General features: G+C 46.3%; 2 protein-coding genes across 2 annotated transcripts in view; one reads left to right on the top strand and one right to left on the bottom strand.

Annotated features, from left to right (window-relative positions):
- Dock2 (dedicator of cytokinesis 2) overlaps positions 1–15,541 on the bottom strand; it is a 406,844-nt gene that overhangs the window by 172,535 nt on the left and 218,768 nt on the right. The gene's annotated exons all lie outside the window — the stretch shown is intronic.
- The window catches only part of Insyn2b (inhibitory synaptic factor family member 2B), a 105,358-nt gene that overhangs the window by 79,792 nt on the left and 10,025 nt on the right, over positions 1–15,541 (top strand). Inside the window, exons 2-3 of the mRNA XM_041676227.1 lie at positions 3,825–6,081; positions 7,122–7,196. Coding sequence (XP_041532161.1) covers positions 4,736–6,081; positions 7,122–7,196 — 1,421 coding nt within the window. The 5' untranslated portion in view covers positions 3,825–4,735. The remainder of the gene's footprint in view (positions 1–3,824; positions 6,082–7,121; positions 7,197–15,541) is intronic.

Below are 15,541 nucleotides of genomic sequence, written 5' to 3'. Positions count from 1 at the left end.
GCAGAGGCCCCAAGTTTGGTTCCCAGCACCCACTTCAGGTTGCTCACAACTGTCAATAACTCCAGCTCCAATGCTTCACTGGACTTCCCAAAACCGTACCCGAGTGTGCCCCCCCACATATGCAGAACTAAAAACAAATTGTTAAAAATGTTTAAAATAATATCCACTCAAGAATGAGATATGGCATTCCCCTTCCTTTATTAGCAATGATTAAAAAAACTAGTTATCAGGAACTGACCAAGTATAAGGGCAGAGGCATTGGTGAAAGGGCTTCTGTACACATGGTAAGGGTGAGAGATGCCAAACTTCCCAGAATGCTAAGCTGTAAAGTGACAGTTTCAGCAGAGGGTTAAATATAACTACTTTCATCTACCAATTCTTCTATGAATCTATTCTGAGGAGATAATAAGACAAATGTGCCAAGGTTCACACAGAACACATGTTGTTTATAGCATCATTAATAATACCAAGTATTTAGGAATACCTAAATATCATCAAATGGAGATTATTCTGAGATCAAGACACACTACACAACAGAGTCCTGCCCCTAGTTAGAAGGCTAGCAGGAAGGAATCTGTGAGGCACAGTGTGACACTTCCTTCATGCTCACGGAAGGGAAGGCTTTCTGTCCATCATTCGATCCTTGCAAACAGCTTGCCCACACACTGTGCCATGAGAAACAATGAATAACCCTGTCCAAGCTGGTGGTGTGCAGTGGCTCTGGGTGCTGAAGTATCTGGTGACTTTTTTCTTTCTTTCTTTGTGAAAATACTTATGTGAATTTTTATGAGTGCATGGTATCTTTACAAATAGAGAATCAATTGTATTTAAAGATCAGATGAAAGCTTCTAGATGGGACATAGCTTTCCCAGAACAAGGGCCATGCTGGAATTGAAACGATAGCGGGTTTTGGAGGAGAATGTAGAGGGAATTTGAAATTTGCTACAGGTTTTGTGCAGAGTGATTTAAGCCCCAGAGAAGCTAGTAAGGTCCACTGTTTAGGGGCCCGTGCTCGAGTGTCCTTAAGCTGAAAGGCCACTCTGTCATTTTCCAAATAACCAAACTTGGGACAAATTATTCGCCCTTCTGTTTCTCTGTGTCCACATCCATTAACTAAGAAACCGCTATCTCCTGCCTCTAAGAGTGTCATGAGGGCTCAGAGAGGGAGTGAAAATCAACCATCATAATGCCTGGCATAGAACCAAGGGCCACTATACACCAGCACTCACAAGAACCAGCTCTGTCTTGTTGAGTTCACGTTCTTGGAAATGATGTGATAATGAACAGTAATGGATAATTGGAAGATGAAATCTGTAGAAGCAGGCATTGGGATGTCTGGGCTATGAATTTCAAGGTGAGGGTACAAGATCCATGGGATCGGGCCTGTGACCGTCTCATCAATCTCAGTTGCTTACTTAGCAAGATGAGACTCATGTACAGAAGGTCATGTTGAGGATTTAGTGCCAGATGCCCATACAGTACTAAGTCACAGTGAGTTTTCAATACATACTTGTTACTATAAACATGCAAGAATTACCTGACTATGAAACAAGCAGCAAGCTTGCTGTTCTCAGAAGTATCTGGGTAAGCTAAGCAACTACTTATGGAAGAACACAGAAATTCATTCATGAAAGGACCAACTAGACCTAAAAAAAAATACCTATGCAAAGTCATAGAACCATGGAATTGACTTTAAAGCTGTTAGTTGGCATGACATGCAGGGTGAGAGGGTCATCACCTTAGGAAGTCACATGACAGTGCCCTGGTCAGAGACTAGCCTGATTTTCAGGACATTGAGCCTGTGGTGATGATTCTTCTAAACTGCTCGTCCTTTCTTTAACCCAGTTCTACTGCTTTGGGAAAGCTGCAGAGGGTGGTTTACCCAGAGGTGAGCTACAGAGCTCATGGCTGGCCACTACTGGGTATCATCCCATTTTACAGATGACAATAAAAATGTGAAGTCCTCCAGTGAGTAAGAAGACAGCATCCTAAGGCATACTGAGAATGTGAAGGCGATTAATTTCAAAAGCCTTACGGACTTTAATCTATCTTAGGATAGGAGTGGGGGATTATCTAGAGCTCTAGAGAAAGCAGAAGACCTAGAGAAAAAGTGTAGGCTGCACCCTCCCTGTTACACGGGAACCAGCAAACAGCAAGAATTGAGTGTAGAGTCAAGAGTTCCAGCTTCAGGAGTAATGGGCTATTGCTAGGGAAGCCAAGAGTTTGAGTCTGCTCAGTAAGATGGTATGCTACACAGATTGCTCTCTCTAAGATAACCAAGTACATTCATCACTTGTTTTCTTTCAAGATCTCTTGTTTGACCCAGCCAGGCTAAGAACTCGCATCAGCCACACCTCTCTGACTTGCTTTGGTAGGGCTGGGTTAGGTCAGAACAGACCCCCATTGCTCTCATACCTGTAGTGATTTGGTCCCAAGGGGGCAGAATCAAAGCTCCCTGACTTGAAATTGCAACGACACAGGTTCAAATTGTATCTCCTTGACCTTCTGTGAGCCCTGAGTATTCTCTTCAGTCAGGATGATACTTTGCTTTTCTGTTGTAAGTGTTAAATAAGGTAATTTGTGTTGGAAAGACAGTGGGGGCAGTTAAGAGGGCCAAAGTCTGGGGCTTCACAGTTTAGGGTCAGAACCCAATTCTACCATTAGCTGTTTATCTTTAGGTGTGTTCCTCAACCTTTCTGAGCCGCAGGGTCATCCATTGTAAAATGGGAGGGACAGCACCCATCTATGTAGGAGTTTGGTGATGAGTGAGCACGTTCAGAATTGCACCTGCCACACTAATGGCTACTCAGTAAATGTGAGTTGCTATGATTAATGTGTGGAAAGCCCTCAGCATGGTAAAAAAATGAGTATTCAATAAATGGTGGTTGTTATTCTTACAAGGTACATGCTCCTCGGAGAATTTCATGCACATTTATCTCCTCGAAAGCAATAAAAATGAAGGCGTTCGAGAAGAATCTTGTCCTTAAGTAAATGTCAGTCATAGCTGGGAGAAGCCATGGCTCTCTTGTCCCTGCAGGCTACCCAGAACCTCCACCTGCCCTGCCTATGTCCAGGCTCTCCTCTGCTTGCTGAAGGGACCTACCCTTCACTCAGCCATCCACTCTCTCGGCACATGCTCACTAAGCACCTACAGGCAGCCCAGAGGAGGGCTGGAAGCCCAAGCACAGAATGTAAAAGCTCCCACTGCATCCCCTCTAGTTACACAGCGGTGGGCAATACTCACTAAGTAAGTGTACACGCAATGGTTGTTTAATGGGATGTGGCAGTAAAAATTCCTTGTGATACCATTTCACGGCCATTTCCACTTCCTCCTACCTCCCTGGCAAGTTATCAATATGCTGTCTATTAAAATTCTGTTTTAATTTCAAGAAGGTTGTGCAAATGGAATCATGCAAAGCGAGTTTTGGAGACAGCCTTGCTTTTCCTTCTCCATCCGAGTGATGTATGCCAAAATTTTCTTCTTTTTTATTGCTGACTAGTATTTCACGTGTTGGAGGTAGCATAGACATCCAAGATGGTGTGATCTGCCATTAGGAATGTGGCTAAGGAAGAAGTCATTGCGAAGGCTCCTTAAAGGTGGTTGTTTACGAATGAAGAGCAGATGGCTGGGTGGCGATCACAGGAAAAGGAAGTGATCTAGGTAGACAGGGATTTTTCTTTAAGGACCTGCACCCCCAAGGGCACCCCATTCACTACAGGAACTGAGAGAAGGCAACATGGCGAGTTGATTGCTAGATACTCTTACTCAAAGGAAACTCAACGAAGAGGTTAGAACTTGGTGACTGTGGTTTCTCCCTTTTCAGGTACTTCTTGACTGCTTATAAAGGTTGTCTGGTCTCCACGCTGACCCCAAAGATGCAGTGACCATGGTTCTCAGTTGAACACCTCCAGAAAAACCTGCAGAAGTGACCCATTGCCCACATGTGAACTTCAGCTGAGGCTCCACAACAGAGCCCAGCCCTCTAAGTTTCTCAGATGCCTCGATTCTGCCCTACTCATACCCTGCTGGGTTCAGTGAGGGTATTTAAGAAGTTAAGCTTCTTTCACTGAAACACAGGAAAGCAACATGGAAGAAAATAATGGTCCCAATGGAGAAATTTCTGATTGACGTACGTGGGGAAGCTCCCTTAGGGACATCGTGTACCATGTAAGCAGTAGAGCCCCGGGTCATCGCCTACTCTTTATATTTACATGCGATGGCAAGAAGATGTGTTTAAGGCTCCCATAGCCTTGCACTGCAATTCAATGCTCTGGGAAAAGCAGCCATCTGGTCTAGACACAGCAGGTTCATTTCAGAATTCACACATTCCAAGTGTGGCGCTATCCCCCAAACGGTACTTCTGTTGCCTTTTTGGTTCAAGACAGCGAGCATCTTCTAGGATCAGAACTTTTTCTTGGAATCCACTGACAGGCAAGCCCATCCATTCTCTTGGTAGGTCAGATGCTTCATAATTAGCCTAGCTCACGGATTATCTGCTCAGTGATTATGACTACTGTGACATAATATTTCAACTGCAGGGGAAGCATTCCAGACAGCTTCTAAGTCGCACAGTCAGGCTGGGAATGGCCGGTGGAGCTTCCTGCATCAAGAGGAGCGGACCACTACACCCTGCTTGGCTGTTCTCCTTGTCTCCATCTTTAGATACTGCTCTAAAGACCTAGGGAGATGTGCCCAGGACAAGTGTGTGGTTCTCCTCTCTCTCACTGAGGCTCGATGGCCCAGCAAAGTATGAAAGTGCGGCCTGTGCTCCTAAAGCGAAGCAGTCTCGAGTCTGTGGAGCTTGTAAAACAACCACACCACCGCAGGAGCAAATCACAGCAAGTGCGATTCAAGGAAGATGGGAACACTAAAAGCCCGACTGGCGTGACGGAGGTTGATACCCAAACGCCTGAAGACCCGGGTCTAATGGGGAAGACACAAGCTTCCAGGCATCATCATCCCGCAACCTACTCTCTGTCCTTCCCCAGGTCCCACAAGGCAGGAGGCTTTCGCAGCATCTCTATCCAGACCTCCCCCAGTCTTAGAAAGCACTTCCCAGTTTTCAAAAGGAAGAAACTCACGTCTAGCAAGTCCCTGGTGGAAATGCCGACAGCATCCCCAAGCTCCATCCAGGTCAATGGCAACCTCTCTGAACAGGATGTTGTGTCCTCTGACCTTGCCTTCCTGAGGCTGGCTCAGCATCTTGAGGATGGGCCCCGAAGACTCAAAATGCCCCACCCGTTTCTCCCTAGGATGTCCAAGGTGCAAAGCAATGGGCCTGTTAGCTTCTGCTTGGAATCTGGGACTTGGAGGTCCTCAGAGAAGGCAACAGCTGCCATTCAGGTTCCAGAGGATATTTGTCACAGTCCAACCTGGGAAGCTCGAGAGGCTACTTTCAGCTCAGAAAGCCCAGCTGCAGAAAGCAACTCCATACCCACTTTGGTCACCATGTGTCCAGGGGATGGGCAAAGAGAGCTGACATCAGACCTGGAAAGAATCCCCTCCTGCTTAAACGCCAACAGAAGTGCCAACAACACCCCAGGCACAGGAAAACTCACACCTGAATCGCTTTTGCCCAAAGATCACCCTGACAACAAAGACCTTGGCCTTCTGTCAACTCAGTCAAAGAAGATATGTGCTCCTTCACCATCACGGACTCATGGCTCCTCTGAGCCAGGCTCTCATAGCCAGCCCGCCCACTTAGGAAGAGCCTCGGATTGCACAGCACTGAGTGACAATCACCAGGACCTGGAACCGCTCAAAAGTAGCAGTGCATCCAAGCCTGTCTCTGTCTGTTGGGAGCATGTGACAAAGCTCCCCAGCCAGTCAGATAGCCCGGAGCTTCAGACTGGTCTTGGAAGTGAGCATCTCCCGTCCTCACTTCTGAGGCATGAGGACAAGCGTCAGAGCAGCAGGGAGCTCGGTGGTAGTAATCACAGTCACCTGGCACAGGGGGAACTCTGTGACCTCCAAGGCCGGCTGCAATCCGTGGAGGAATCGCTGCACTCAAACCAAGAGAAAATTAAAGTCCTATTGAATGTGATTCAAGATTTGGAGAAAGCTCGCGCTCTCACGGAAGGGTAAGGTGAATTTCTTTATATTGAAAACACCTCCGAGTGGAGTCATTTGCTGGGAAGGGGCAGAGTGAGAGCACAGGTCACCACAAACAACATCTTCCTAGTGCTCATGGTCTGTTGTTTGCCCAGATGATAACTGATGCCCTCCTGCTCTGCCCGGGTTTTAACAATCCTCTATTTGGCAGTTCTAAATAGTCTCCCATGGTTAACTCTGTTGTTTCCAGGTTTCAGCAGGTTGAAGAAAGGGACTAATAAAGGACAGGATCAAAAAATGGTTTATAAAAATGAGGGTCCAGTAAATGATGGGGCCGGGAATAACGGCAGGCAGTGTCTTCCTCTTGTCTGAGGGAGTTAGCAGTTTTGCATTGCTGTAGTTTTTCACATGTGTTTGTCCCGAAAGGCTTAAGAAAACCACTAAAGTAGGCTTCCTCTCTACTGACTACTTTGACGACTTGGGCTAGTCTGACATGGACCAACCCAGTTACATGAAAATGAGACCCAAGTTCTGATAGAAGAAAGTCAGAGCATACTGCCCCAAGTGATGGGCTCAGTAGTGGTATGGGAACATCAGGCAGTATTTGTTGAGGTGTAGAGTTCATCACTCTGGAAAGGCTCTACATACCAAGAGAAAGCAATGGTTGAAGCTCATCAAACAAAGTTGGAAAGAGAAGTAACTAGCTGGCAGTGGCTACTAGGAATCAACCCAGGCTGCCTTAGGAGGCTAGGCTGACAGAGAAACACCAAGCGCAGGGATCGGGAGTCTCCATATGCACCAGCTACTCACTTGCAAAATCCCCATCTTTCAGGACCAAGAGCAGGAGAAACACATGACACTTGAAAGTGGCTAAAGATGTACCAGGCACCCCAGTAACGGGAGGTTCCAGTGCCCCAAGCTCATCCATCCTCGTCCTTGCATCTTCACCTATCTTGGGGGCATCATGAATACTGAGCTGTGGGTCTAAGCCCACAGACTGAGTTAATAGAATATGGGTCTCCCATGGCTTTTACCTCTGTGTTTATCCTCAACCTGTTCTGTCTCACAGGCGGAACTTTTATCGAACTGGCCAAGACCTCAACAACTGCAGCACCTGTCAGAACACGGCATGCATCATATACAGGTATCAGTACCAACTGTGAGTTGCTCAGCAGAGCAGGAAGCTGTGGGTCCACAGAACACGCTAGCAGAATGTCCTAAGTGCAGAAAGCTGGGAGAGGCGGAGACAAGTACCTGAGCCTTAACGTGGAAGGTGTTTGCACAATGCTTTATCTGGTTCTAAGGCAGGGACTGCTTCGTTTCTTATCCACGGGGTCTAGGAGTAAATCCCCTAACGCAATAGGTAACCAGAACGGGTACCCATCCACCTCTACATCTCATCTCAGTTATTTGTCAGGAGGTGGGAAGAGAAATCCAGGCAGTTTAGAGGTTTGCCCAACTCCTGCAGAACATCTTGAGAGCCAAAGGGGCCAGGATTGGGACTCATGTTGAGATTTTCTAATTCTAGTTTCCCTATCTCACTACTTCCTCTCTACACTCAATCTCTTATACCATGCACATCTTCTGTGTCAATAGCTGGAGTACTTTGTGTTCACTGGGAAATACACTATTCCTTCCCAGTGCAAGACAAATTATTAGACCCATGTTTGAATTCCCAAATCTGATAGCAGCCTGCTTGTTCTGGCCTCAGTTTCCTTGTGTGTAGAGTATACACAGTGACCTCTGAATAGACTGGCCAGGAAAACAACTGGCGCAACATCTGAAAATGCACTTGGAGACTGCAAACATCTGCACACACCTGAAGAGTCACTGCTGTTAGTACTGGAGAGATCAGTGGTCTCCTCACGCAGAAGCCCGTTTGGCAGGACAATGGAAATACAGTCAGAGCACTCATTCTAGTTGACAACATCGAATTTTGTTGGGCAAAAGAGTATGGTTCTGATTTCTGCATGACATTTCTCTTCGGAAAGCGAGACAAAGGGCCTGAGCAAACCCCTGCTCCACCAGGGTGCCCGCCTTTGCTCAGAGCTTTTCCTTCCCTCTGCAGGAACCTGAGATCTCATCCTAATGAGGTACCGCATATCTGGAACCCAGCCAGTGCTTCCCTGTAGGCAGAGTTCAGAGCATCTTCTCATTGACCTGTTGGCTCCCTACATGGAAGACCCACATGTCTACACCAAATAACAGGAGTCTCAAGACTACTTACAAAGTTCCCCCAATGCTAAAAGCACTCAAAGCAATAACGCACCCCTCCAGAAAAGAGGATTATTGAGACAGGCCTGCAGTGTTGGAAAGAGAAGCAGGAAGTCTCATCAGTCGCTGCTCTTTAATTTCGATCTCTCATCTAAAGCGCATTTTCTAATCACTAAGAGTACAAAAATTATTCCATGTCTAGACAGTAAACTGGGATTTAAAAAAACTATTCATCAGAACAGGAAGAATTGATTTGGAGTAACTTGCACTTACATTTTAGACGGAATTCCTTCAAGTACCCAGGTGATATTTTCTTTTTTAATATGGCTTATGTTAGTAAAAGGAGCATGTGATTATTTTCCCGTCTAATTCGAGTTTCATGACCTTCTCCTGAGCAAGTCATTTCTGGCTTCTGGGTTTCCTTGTTGGAGAAATGAGAGGCTTTAATTAGCTGGTCCCAATGGTGCCTTGTAGTTCCGACACGGTGTTACTCTAAGCTGAATCAACAGCGGGAATATTTGGTAGAAGTGTGACTTTCTAGGGCCTGAGAAGGTTTACATTTTCCTAACACTTGCCTCAAACACCCCAAGCAAGCATGCTAAGGGAAGTTACATCCCAGCTGGTACTGCACACCTTCATGTTCTCCTCCCGCTCCGCACCAGCATGCATTGTTTGTATCTGTCCCTCGAAACAGTCAGCCCTTGTTGACATTCAACGTCTGGCTGCCATCCCAGGTAGAATCTGTATCCTTGCTTCTAAACCACCTCAAAGGAACGGACAATTAGTCTGATGAAAGCAAAAAGATCAGAGCAGCATCTCTGTCATGGCAACAGTGAGATGAGAGTTACCATTTAAGGAAAAAAAAATTCAAATGACTTCAAACTTGTGTTGTGTCCTGGAAAGTCAGATCTTAGAAGTTAATGAGCAAGTGATGTGAGATACCCATCCGCTCCGCAGGCTGTGGTCTCTCTCTCTGATGACGGATGGCTCCAGTGCCCGTCACTGTACATAAAGCACACGGTACATGATGGATTGCCTACTCGCTTTTCTTCCCCAGAGAGGCTGCTAAGTTAGCAACACATAAGGTTTGCTAAGTGGTGCTGCCCACAGGCCTCACCTCATCAGCCACAGGCTATGGTTATGCTCCCCACTCCTGTCAAAATGATGAGGTCACTGGTTCTAAGAAGCTCATTCTCTTTGACCCCCACACCTCCTTGGCTCCCTCCTCTTGCCATGACTCTCTTGGATAAACCTTCAAGGATACACCCAAAGGTACAGGGCATGACCCTTTAGGGCTTCCAGAGGTTCAATGTACCAAGGTGAAAGACTTCAAGTTTTGGGGGGTGTGGGGGAGTCTTGCTTTGTTTTTTGCTTTTTTGCAGGGCTAAGACAGAAGTGTTGTTTTGCAGTACTGGAAATTAGACATAGGGCTTTATAGTACCAGGCAAGCACAGGACCACTGAGCTATGTCCCTAGTGCTATGTGTATTTTCTAACTAAACTCCCAGGGGAGGGGTGGGAGTTGGCTTTACCCCAGCTTAAGCTGTTTCAAGCCTGTTCGATCTCCATTCGCTCTTGTTAGCTTTAATCCCGGGTCAATTTACCCAAGGGGTTGCACAAATGCCACTGGTGGCCCCCAAGATTAAATAACAGAGAATTACTTAGTGAGAAACTTGTTCTCTTTTCAATTTTATTTCAATTCTTCTGATTACCTAGAAGGGAAAATCTGTGCTCCTTGCCACAGCATCTTTCAGCCCTTGCTAGTGCCTGCTTATCACATTTCTTTGTGAAGTGGGAACCGATCTCAGGTTCATCGCCATGGGCAAGTAACAGTATCGAGCCAGACTGTAGTAATTTTAAGCATTTTTTGCTGAAGCTTTTAACTTGTAAAACTAATCCTCTTAAATATTCATGAGGAATGATACAGGTCCCCATTTCTAAAGTTATCTCGCTTGGTTTGTATACTTGTTTAAGTTTAAAAAGCAGACTGATTTTGAGCAGAGAAAGTTAAGTGAATACACGTGAAGTGGGTGTGGGAGACTCTCCTAAAAACGAGGATGCTAAGGTGCAGTAGGACACGCCTGTAATCCCAGCATTTGTAGACAGAGGCAGGGGAATTGATGCTAGGTCAAGGCGAGAGATGGGGGGGGGGGCGCGTGGGCACAAGAGAAAAATCTCTGAAGCTTAGAAACCAGTTCAGCTCCCTTTTTTCTTCTCAGCCAGTAGGTCATCTCTGGGAGACACATCCCTTTCCTCCTGCTTTTCCCGGCCCCGGCTCCTCTGTCCACATCTGCCTGAATCTTATCCTCACACTCACTCCAGGAATAATCAGCAAAGCCTTTTCGGGGGACATTGGTTTCTTGGTTATGGATCTAGCCCTTAGGGAAAATCTACTTGGTTTAAGCTGTAAAATGCTTCCAACATTTTGAGGGAAAATAATAGGATGGCCCTCCCTAAGGGGTTGGAATCCATCTCCCATCTAAGTAGATTCTATAGGAAATGGGAATAATTTGTAAGTTCAAGGGTCAATGGAAAAGCTGGCCATGAAACGTTTGAAAAGCATTAGAGAGAAGACAGAAATGGAAAGATGACAGGGGATTGTTTGTCCAACGTCTCATTCTTGGCCTCTTCCTGTTACTTTAGTGGCACTCATGGGCTTTAATTCTGGGTCACACTTTTCCTTACCTTTTTTTGAAACATATAGCATACACACACATACACACACAGTTTTCAACTAACCACTGATATGCAATGTTTAACATTAATCTGTTCCCTGTTTCTATCACCAAATACCCGAGGCAACTAACTTACAAGAATGAAAAAGGTCTTTAGCTCATGGTTCTAATGGCTTCAGTCTAAACTTGGGCAGTCCCATTGCTTTCAGCCTTAAGTATAGCAGCCCATCCCAGCAGAAATCAATGGGAAGCAAGCCACGTCTATCACAAGCAAGGAAGAAAAGAGGGATTGAGGCTTTAGTTCACAGTCATCTTCAAGGATAAGCTCCCAATGACCTAAAGATCTCTCATAAGGCCCTACCTACTAAAGGCCCATAGTAGCCCCTTAGGGTCAAACTTCTAACTCATGGATGCTGCTGGGAAACACTTCTACATCACAGTAGCACCCCCAATTCGTGTTATACTCTTCATTTTCCCTTAGAAAATTAGCTCCTTTCCCACACTGTCTAGTTTAACACCATCGGCTGCGTCAAGACTCTGCAAAGTCAGCACAGGCCCTTCGTTCTTAACAACACACACACACACACACACGCACGCACGCACGCACGCACACGCACACGCACACACGCACAATTTAGCTACTAGTTGCCCCTGCTGAATCGAGTCCCCACATGTCAACCCCTTTGCTCTGGATTAGTAAAGCTCCTCACCACCAAGTTCAGTCACCTCAATGCTGGTTGGTCTTTTCTCCAACAGGTCTTTTTTTTTTTCCTATCCTGAGTATTCCTCTATGCGCATTGCCAAATTATATCTGAAAACAAAATCTGGCCATGTTTTTCCCCTGCTAAACTACCTTGTCCTGGCTCCACTTTCCTTCAGCTGACTTTTCAAGGCCTCTGCAACATGACGCCAAAGCCTTTCGCCTGCAGTGACTCTAACTCCTCTCAGGACACAGAGGCTTCACCTGCAGTGACTCCAGCTTCTCTCCCGACACAGAGGCTGCTTAGCTGCGCACTCGAGCCTCAGGGCCCTTTGCTTGCATCACCTCACTTTCCCAGAGTACCACTTGCTCCGTGATTCTCTATCAGTGTATTTTATTATCTTGCCAGGAAATCCAGTTCTTCCCCCAAGGACTCCAAAACAGCCCCAATGGCATGCCCATTCCGCTGCTACGCCATGAATCCATATGACAGTCCAGGGCGTAGCACACAGTTGGTACTTAATTGATGCTTATGAGGAAAAAAAAGTAAAAAGTATGACTATATTGATGGGAGGTAAAGAGTTAAAAGTAGTGGAGGCCTTGAGACAGTTTGTGGGTCACCCACGAATAAAGTCATTATTGCCATTTATGTGCAAGCCCACTTTGGATAGGGGCTTGGAGGGTTGCGATAATACAATGTTCCTGTTAGGAATGAAGGACTTCTGCATAGCAGGTCCCTTTGAGCTGAATCCAATAAAGACTGGATGTAGCCCATGGATTGTCAATTTGAGATCCTTGGAACACTGTATACTCTCAATGAGATGGAACCTAATCAAATCTCCCTCAGATGACTCAGATGGCTGCCGCACCGTCACAGGACATTGAGATCCTGTTCTTCGGGGCCATCCAGCAGCGCTGCTCGGGACTGTGCCAGCTCTGGAAGGAAAGGAAGACTCGCTTATAGACAGCCACAAACAACTCCCCCAGGCCAAAGTCCACTTGCTCTGGCATCTGGGTGAGCTGCAGGCTCTCCAGGGTGAGGGGCAGGTGCCTCCGATATCCACATCGTAATCCCTGAACCTTGGGAAGATGCAACTTTATCAGGCAGAAGGGTTTTTTTTTTTTTTTTTTTGTAAGTGTGATGATGTTAAAGTCCTCGAGATAGGGGACTTACCTGGGGGCCCTGAGTGTCCCACAGATGTTAGTTACCATGAGGATCAAGGGAGTGGAGAGTCAGAGAGCAGACACAGTGGTAAAATCAGAGCTAACACCCAGGAATGTGTGTAGCCCCCGAAGCCAGAGTGGCGAGGTGATATATCTTCTCACAGAGCTTCCAGAAGGAATGCATAGCCCACACCTTTGGGCTTTGGCCCTCCAGAACAAGAAGAGCGAAAACATGGTTTGTTTTGTTTTGTTTTTGCCATGAAATTTCTGGTCCTTTGACCAGGAGGCAATAGGAACCAGACTTTCCACGTTAAACATGTATAATATAGAAATTCTCCTTGTTTCTTTGAAGGTCAGTTTATCAGACTTTATTTGATCACTTTTATAATGTCAACAGCTGAGAACAGCTGAGAAGTATCTACTGAGAAGGAAGTTAAGGGAAAGAAATAGGAAAGTGTTACCAGTGAGCGAGCCACAGCTTACTGTGCTATTATTCGCAGGCCAAAGTGCCACCCTCACCATGTAATATATAGGATACTTTAAAGGGTCCCCATTCTACAGATGAGGACACTTGGCCTGTAACAGAAGCCGGTATTTGTACAATACTCAAATTAAGCAATCAAGACTGAAAAAAAAGATGTTTACTTAGAAGGGTCTTGGTACCAGTCATTGAAACAGCAGTCTCGGCACTGAGTTACGACCTCCGCAAGGCAGATTCCAAAGCATACTGCTTCCAAAGGCCAAACCCCTTTGATGGCTGCTAGAACTTGGTAAAAAGCTGTCTCATTGCTGAGTTCTACTCAGTCAACAATTTCATAAGCCTTTGCATTACACCAAAGATGCATTCCCTAAGTGGGGCTCTCAGAACGGGACCATGGCCGGCCTGCTTCAGAAGCCCAGCTCTCTTTGTGTTATGGGTTCATTTCCCATTCTACTCCCTCTGAGGGAGTTGTAACAAGGTCTTTGGAAAGGTTTGAGGACCTCTTAACAAGGTGAAATTGGTGGAACCTTAAAAGAGGAAATGGGCCAGGCAGTGATGGTGCATGCCTTTAATCCCAGCACTCGGGAGACAAGGGCAGGTGGATCTCTGTGAGTTCAAGATCAGCCTGGTCTACAGAGTGACTTCCAGGACAGGTTCCAAAGCTACAGAGAAAAACTGTCTCAAAAAAAAAAAAAAAAAAAAAAAAAAAAAAAAAAAAAAAAAAACCAGAGGAAATGATAACCTATTTGTTAGATTTTGCAATAGTCCATTCATGAATGGAATTGCTGAACTCATAGCATTTCCTTGTCAAGCATCCTTAGGAGGCTGTTACCCTTCTGCTTGGCCTAGGTTTAGGGGTTACAACGTCACATATAGACTCCTCATATTCATGGGAACAGAGGTAGACTAGACGGGAAGGACAAGGTATTATTATTGTTCTTGGAATGAGTGCTGTCTTCCCATGCTTCTTGCTTGTGAAGTCTCTGTGGAGCTTCAGCATGCCTTACACATTGCTTAAGGAACTCGCGAAGTCTTTCATCTGAAATGAGGAACCATTGGCAATCCAGGCTGACATTTCTCCTGTAATTAAAGTTAAGAGCAAAGAAAGCCCAAGCCTGCTTCTCGGTAAAGAGCCCAACTGCTGGTATTGTCCTCTGCAGAATCCTAGAGGATTCATAGTGCTTACCGGACCACGTGGGTGTGCCAAGCATTGCCCTGCACAACCATGGCTTCCCTTCTGGGGAGGGGTGTAATCACCCCTTGTGCTGAACAGAGAACACACAGTGCTAAGTGCCACACAGAAAGCTTCTGCAACCCCCCTAAGCTCTTCAAACTCCGCAGACCACAAGATGCTTTAATTCTGTTACTCTCATTACAGACATCTCCATGGGTAAAGTCCTTCTGAAGCACATTGAGAACTGGGCAGATATTCAAAAGGAGGTTCCCTGCAGGAGCTTTCCTTTGTACCTAGCACTCTCTTTCCGGGGGCCTTTCTCCTCTTGGTTTTGCTAGTGACAGTAGATGACAAAGAGGCTCCCTGGGAGACAGGTCACAGCCTCACAGCTGTGCACCCCGCAGGGAAAGAAAGTGAGGGCTTCATTTTACAGAGCAAAGAGAGCCTCAGAGAATCAGTGAACTGCCTAAGGTCATGTGCTTAGCGGTGCCCTGAGCCCCTCCTTGAGTTTCTTTCTGTGGCTAAGCTGTTTGGCCACTGGGTCCCCATCATGCCTGTCACTTAACGCTATTACCTAGGCAGAGAAAAAGGTATTTCTCTAGAAACTGCAGTGTGCTTCAGCCCTGTGGGTTTCGCAACCAACACTCCCCTTAAATTATTTAGTACTTCTTTTTTCTTTTGTCTGTTGGCTCATGCTCTCCCGGCAGGGAGGCAGGTAAACAGAGAGAACCACAGCCTTCCATTCTCTGGAAGGTGCTGAGATCTGCTGGGGCGGGGGGGGGGGGGGGGGGGGGGGGTAGGGCGGTGGGGGGGTATTTCTAAAACACACAGCAGAGCTGGCGTTTCAGCTAATCACAGGTGCATCTCTATCCCCCCCCCCCCCGTTAGATTCCAGAATGTACTGAGTATACAAATAGTGACTATTTCAATGCGGATGTGACTATGAACACCGTCTAGCCTCATCAGCCGCTGGCCACAAGCACAGTTTAAATACTCTTTGGGGCACAGGTGACAGTTTCTCAGAGGCCGACGGGTTGATATCCGAGTCATTTATTTGTCCTTACTCCCTTCCTCTGCTGGGA

This window comes from Microtus oregoni, unplaced genomic scaffold (genome assembly GCF_018167655.1).
Source record: "Microtus oregoni isolate MIOR12 unplaced genomic scaffold, Mior012 000027F_ref0000203, whole genome shotgun sequence".
Classification (NCBI taxonomy): domain Eukaryota; kingdom Metazoa; phylum Chordata; class Mammalia; order Rodentia; family Cricetidae; genus Microtus; species Microtus oregoni.
This window is presented reverse-complemented; position numbering and strand designations above follow the sequence as displayed.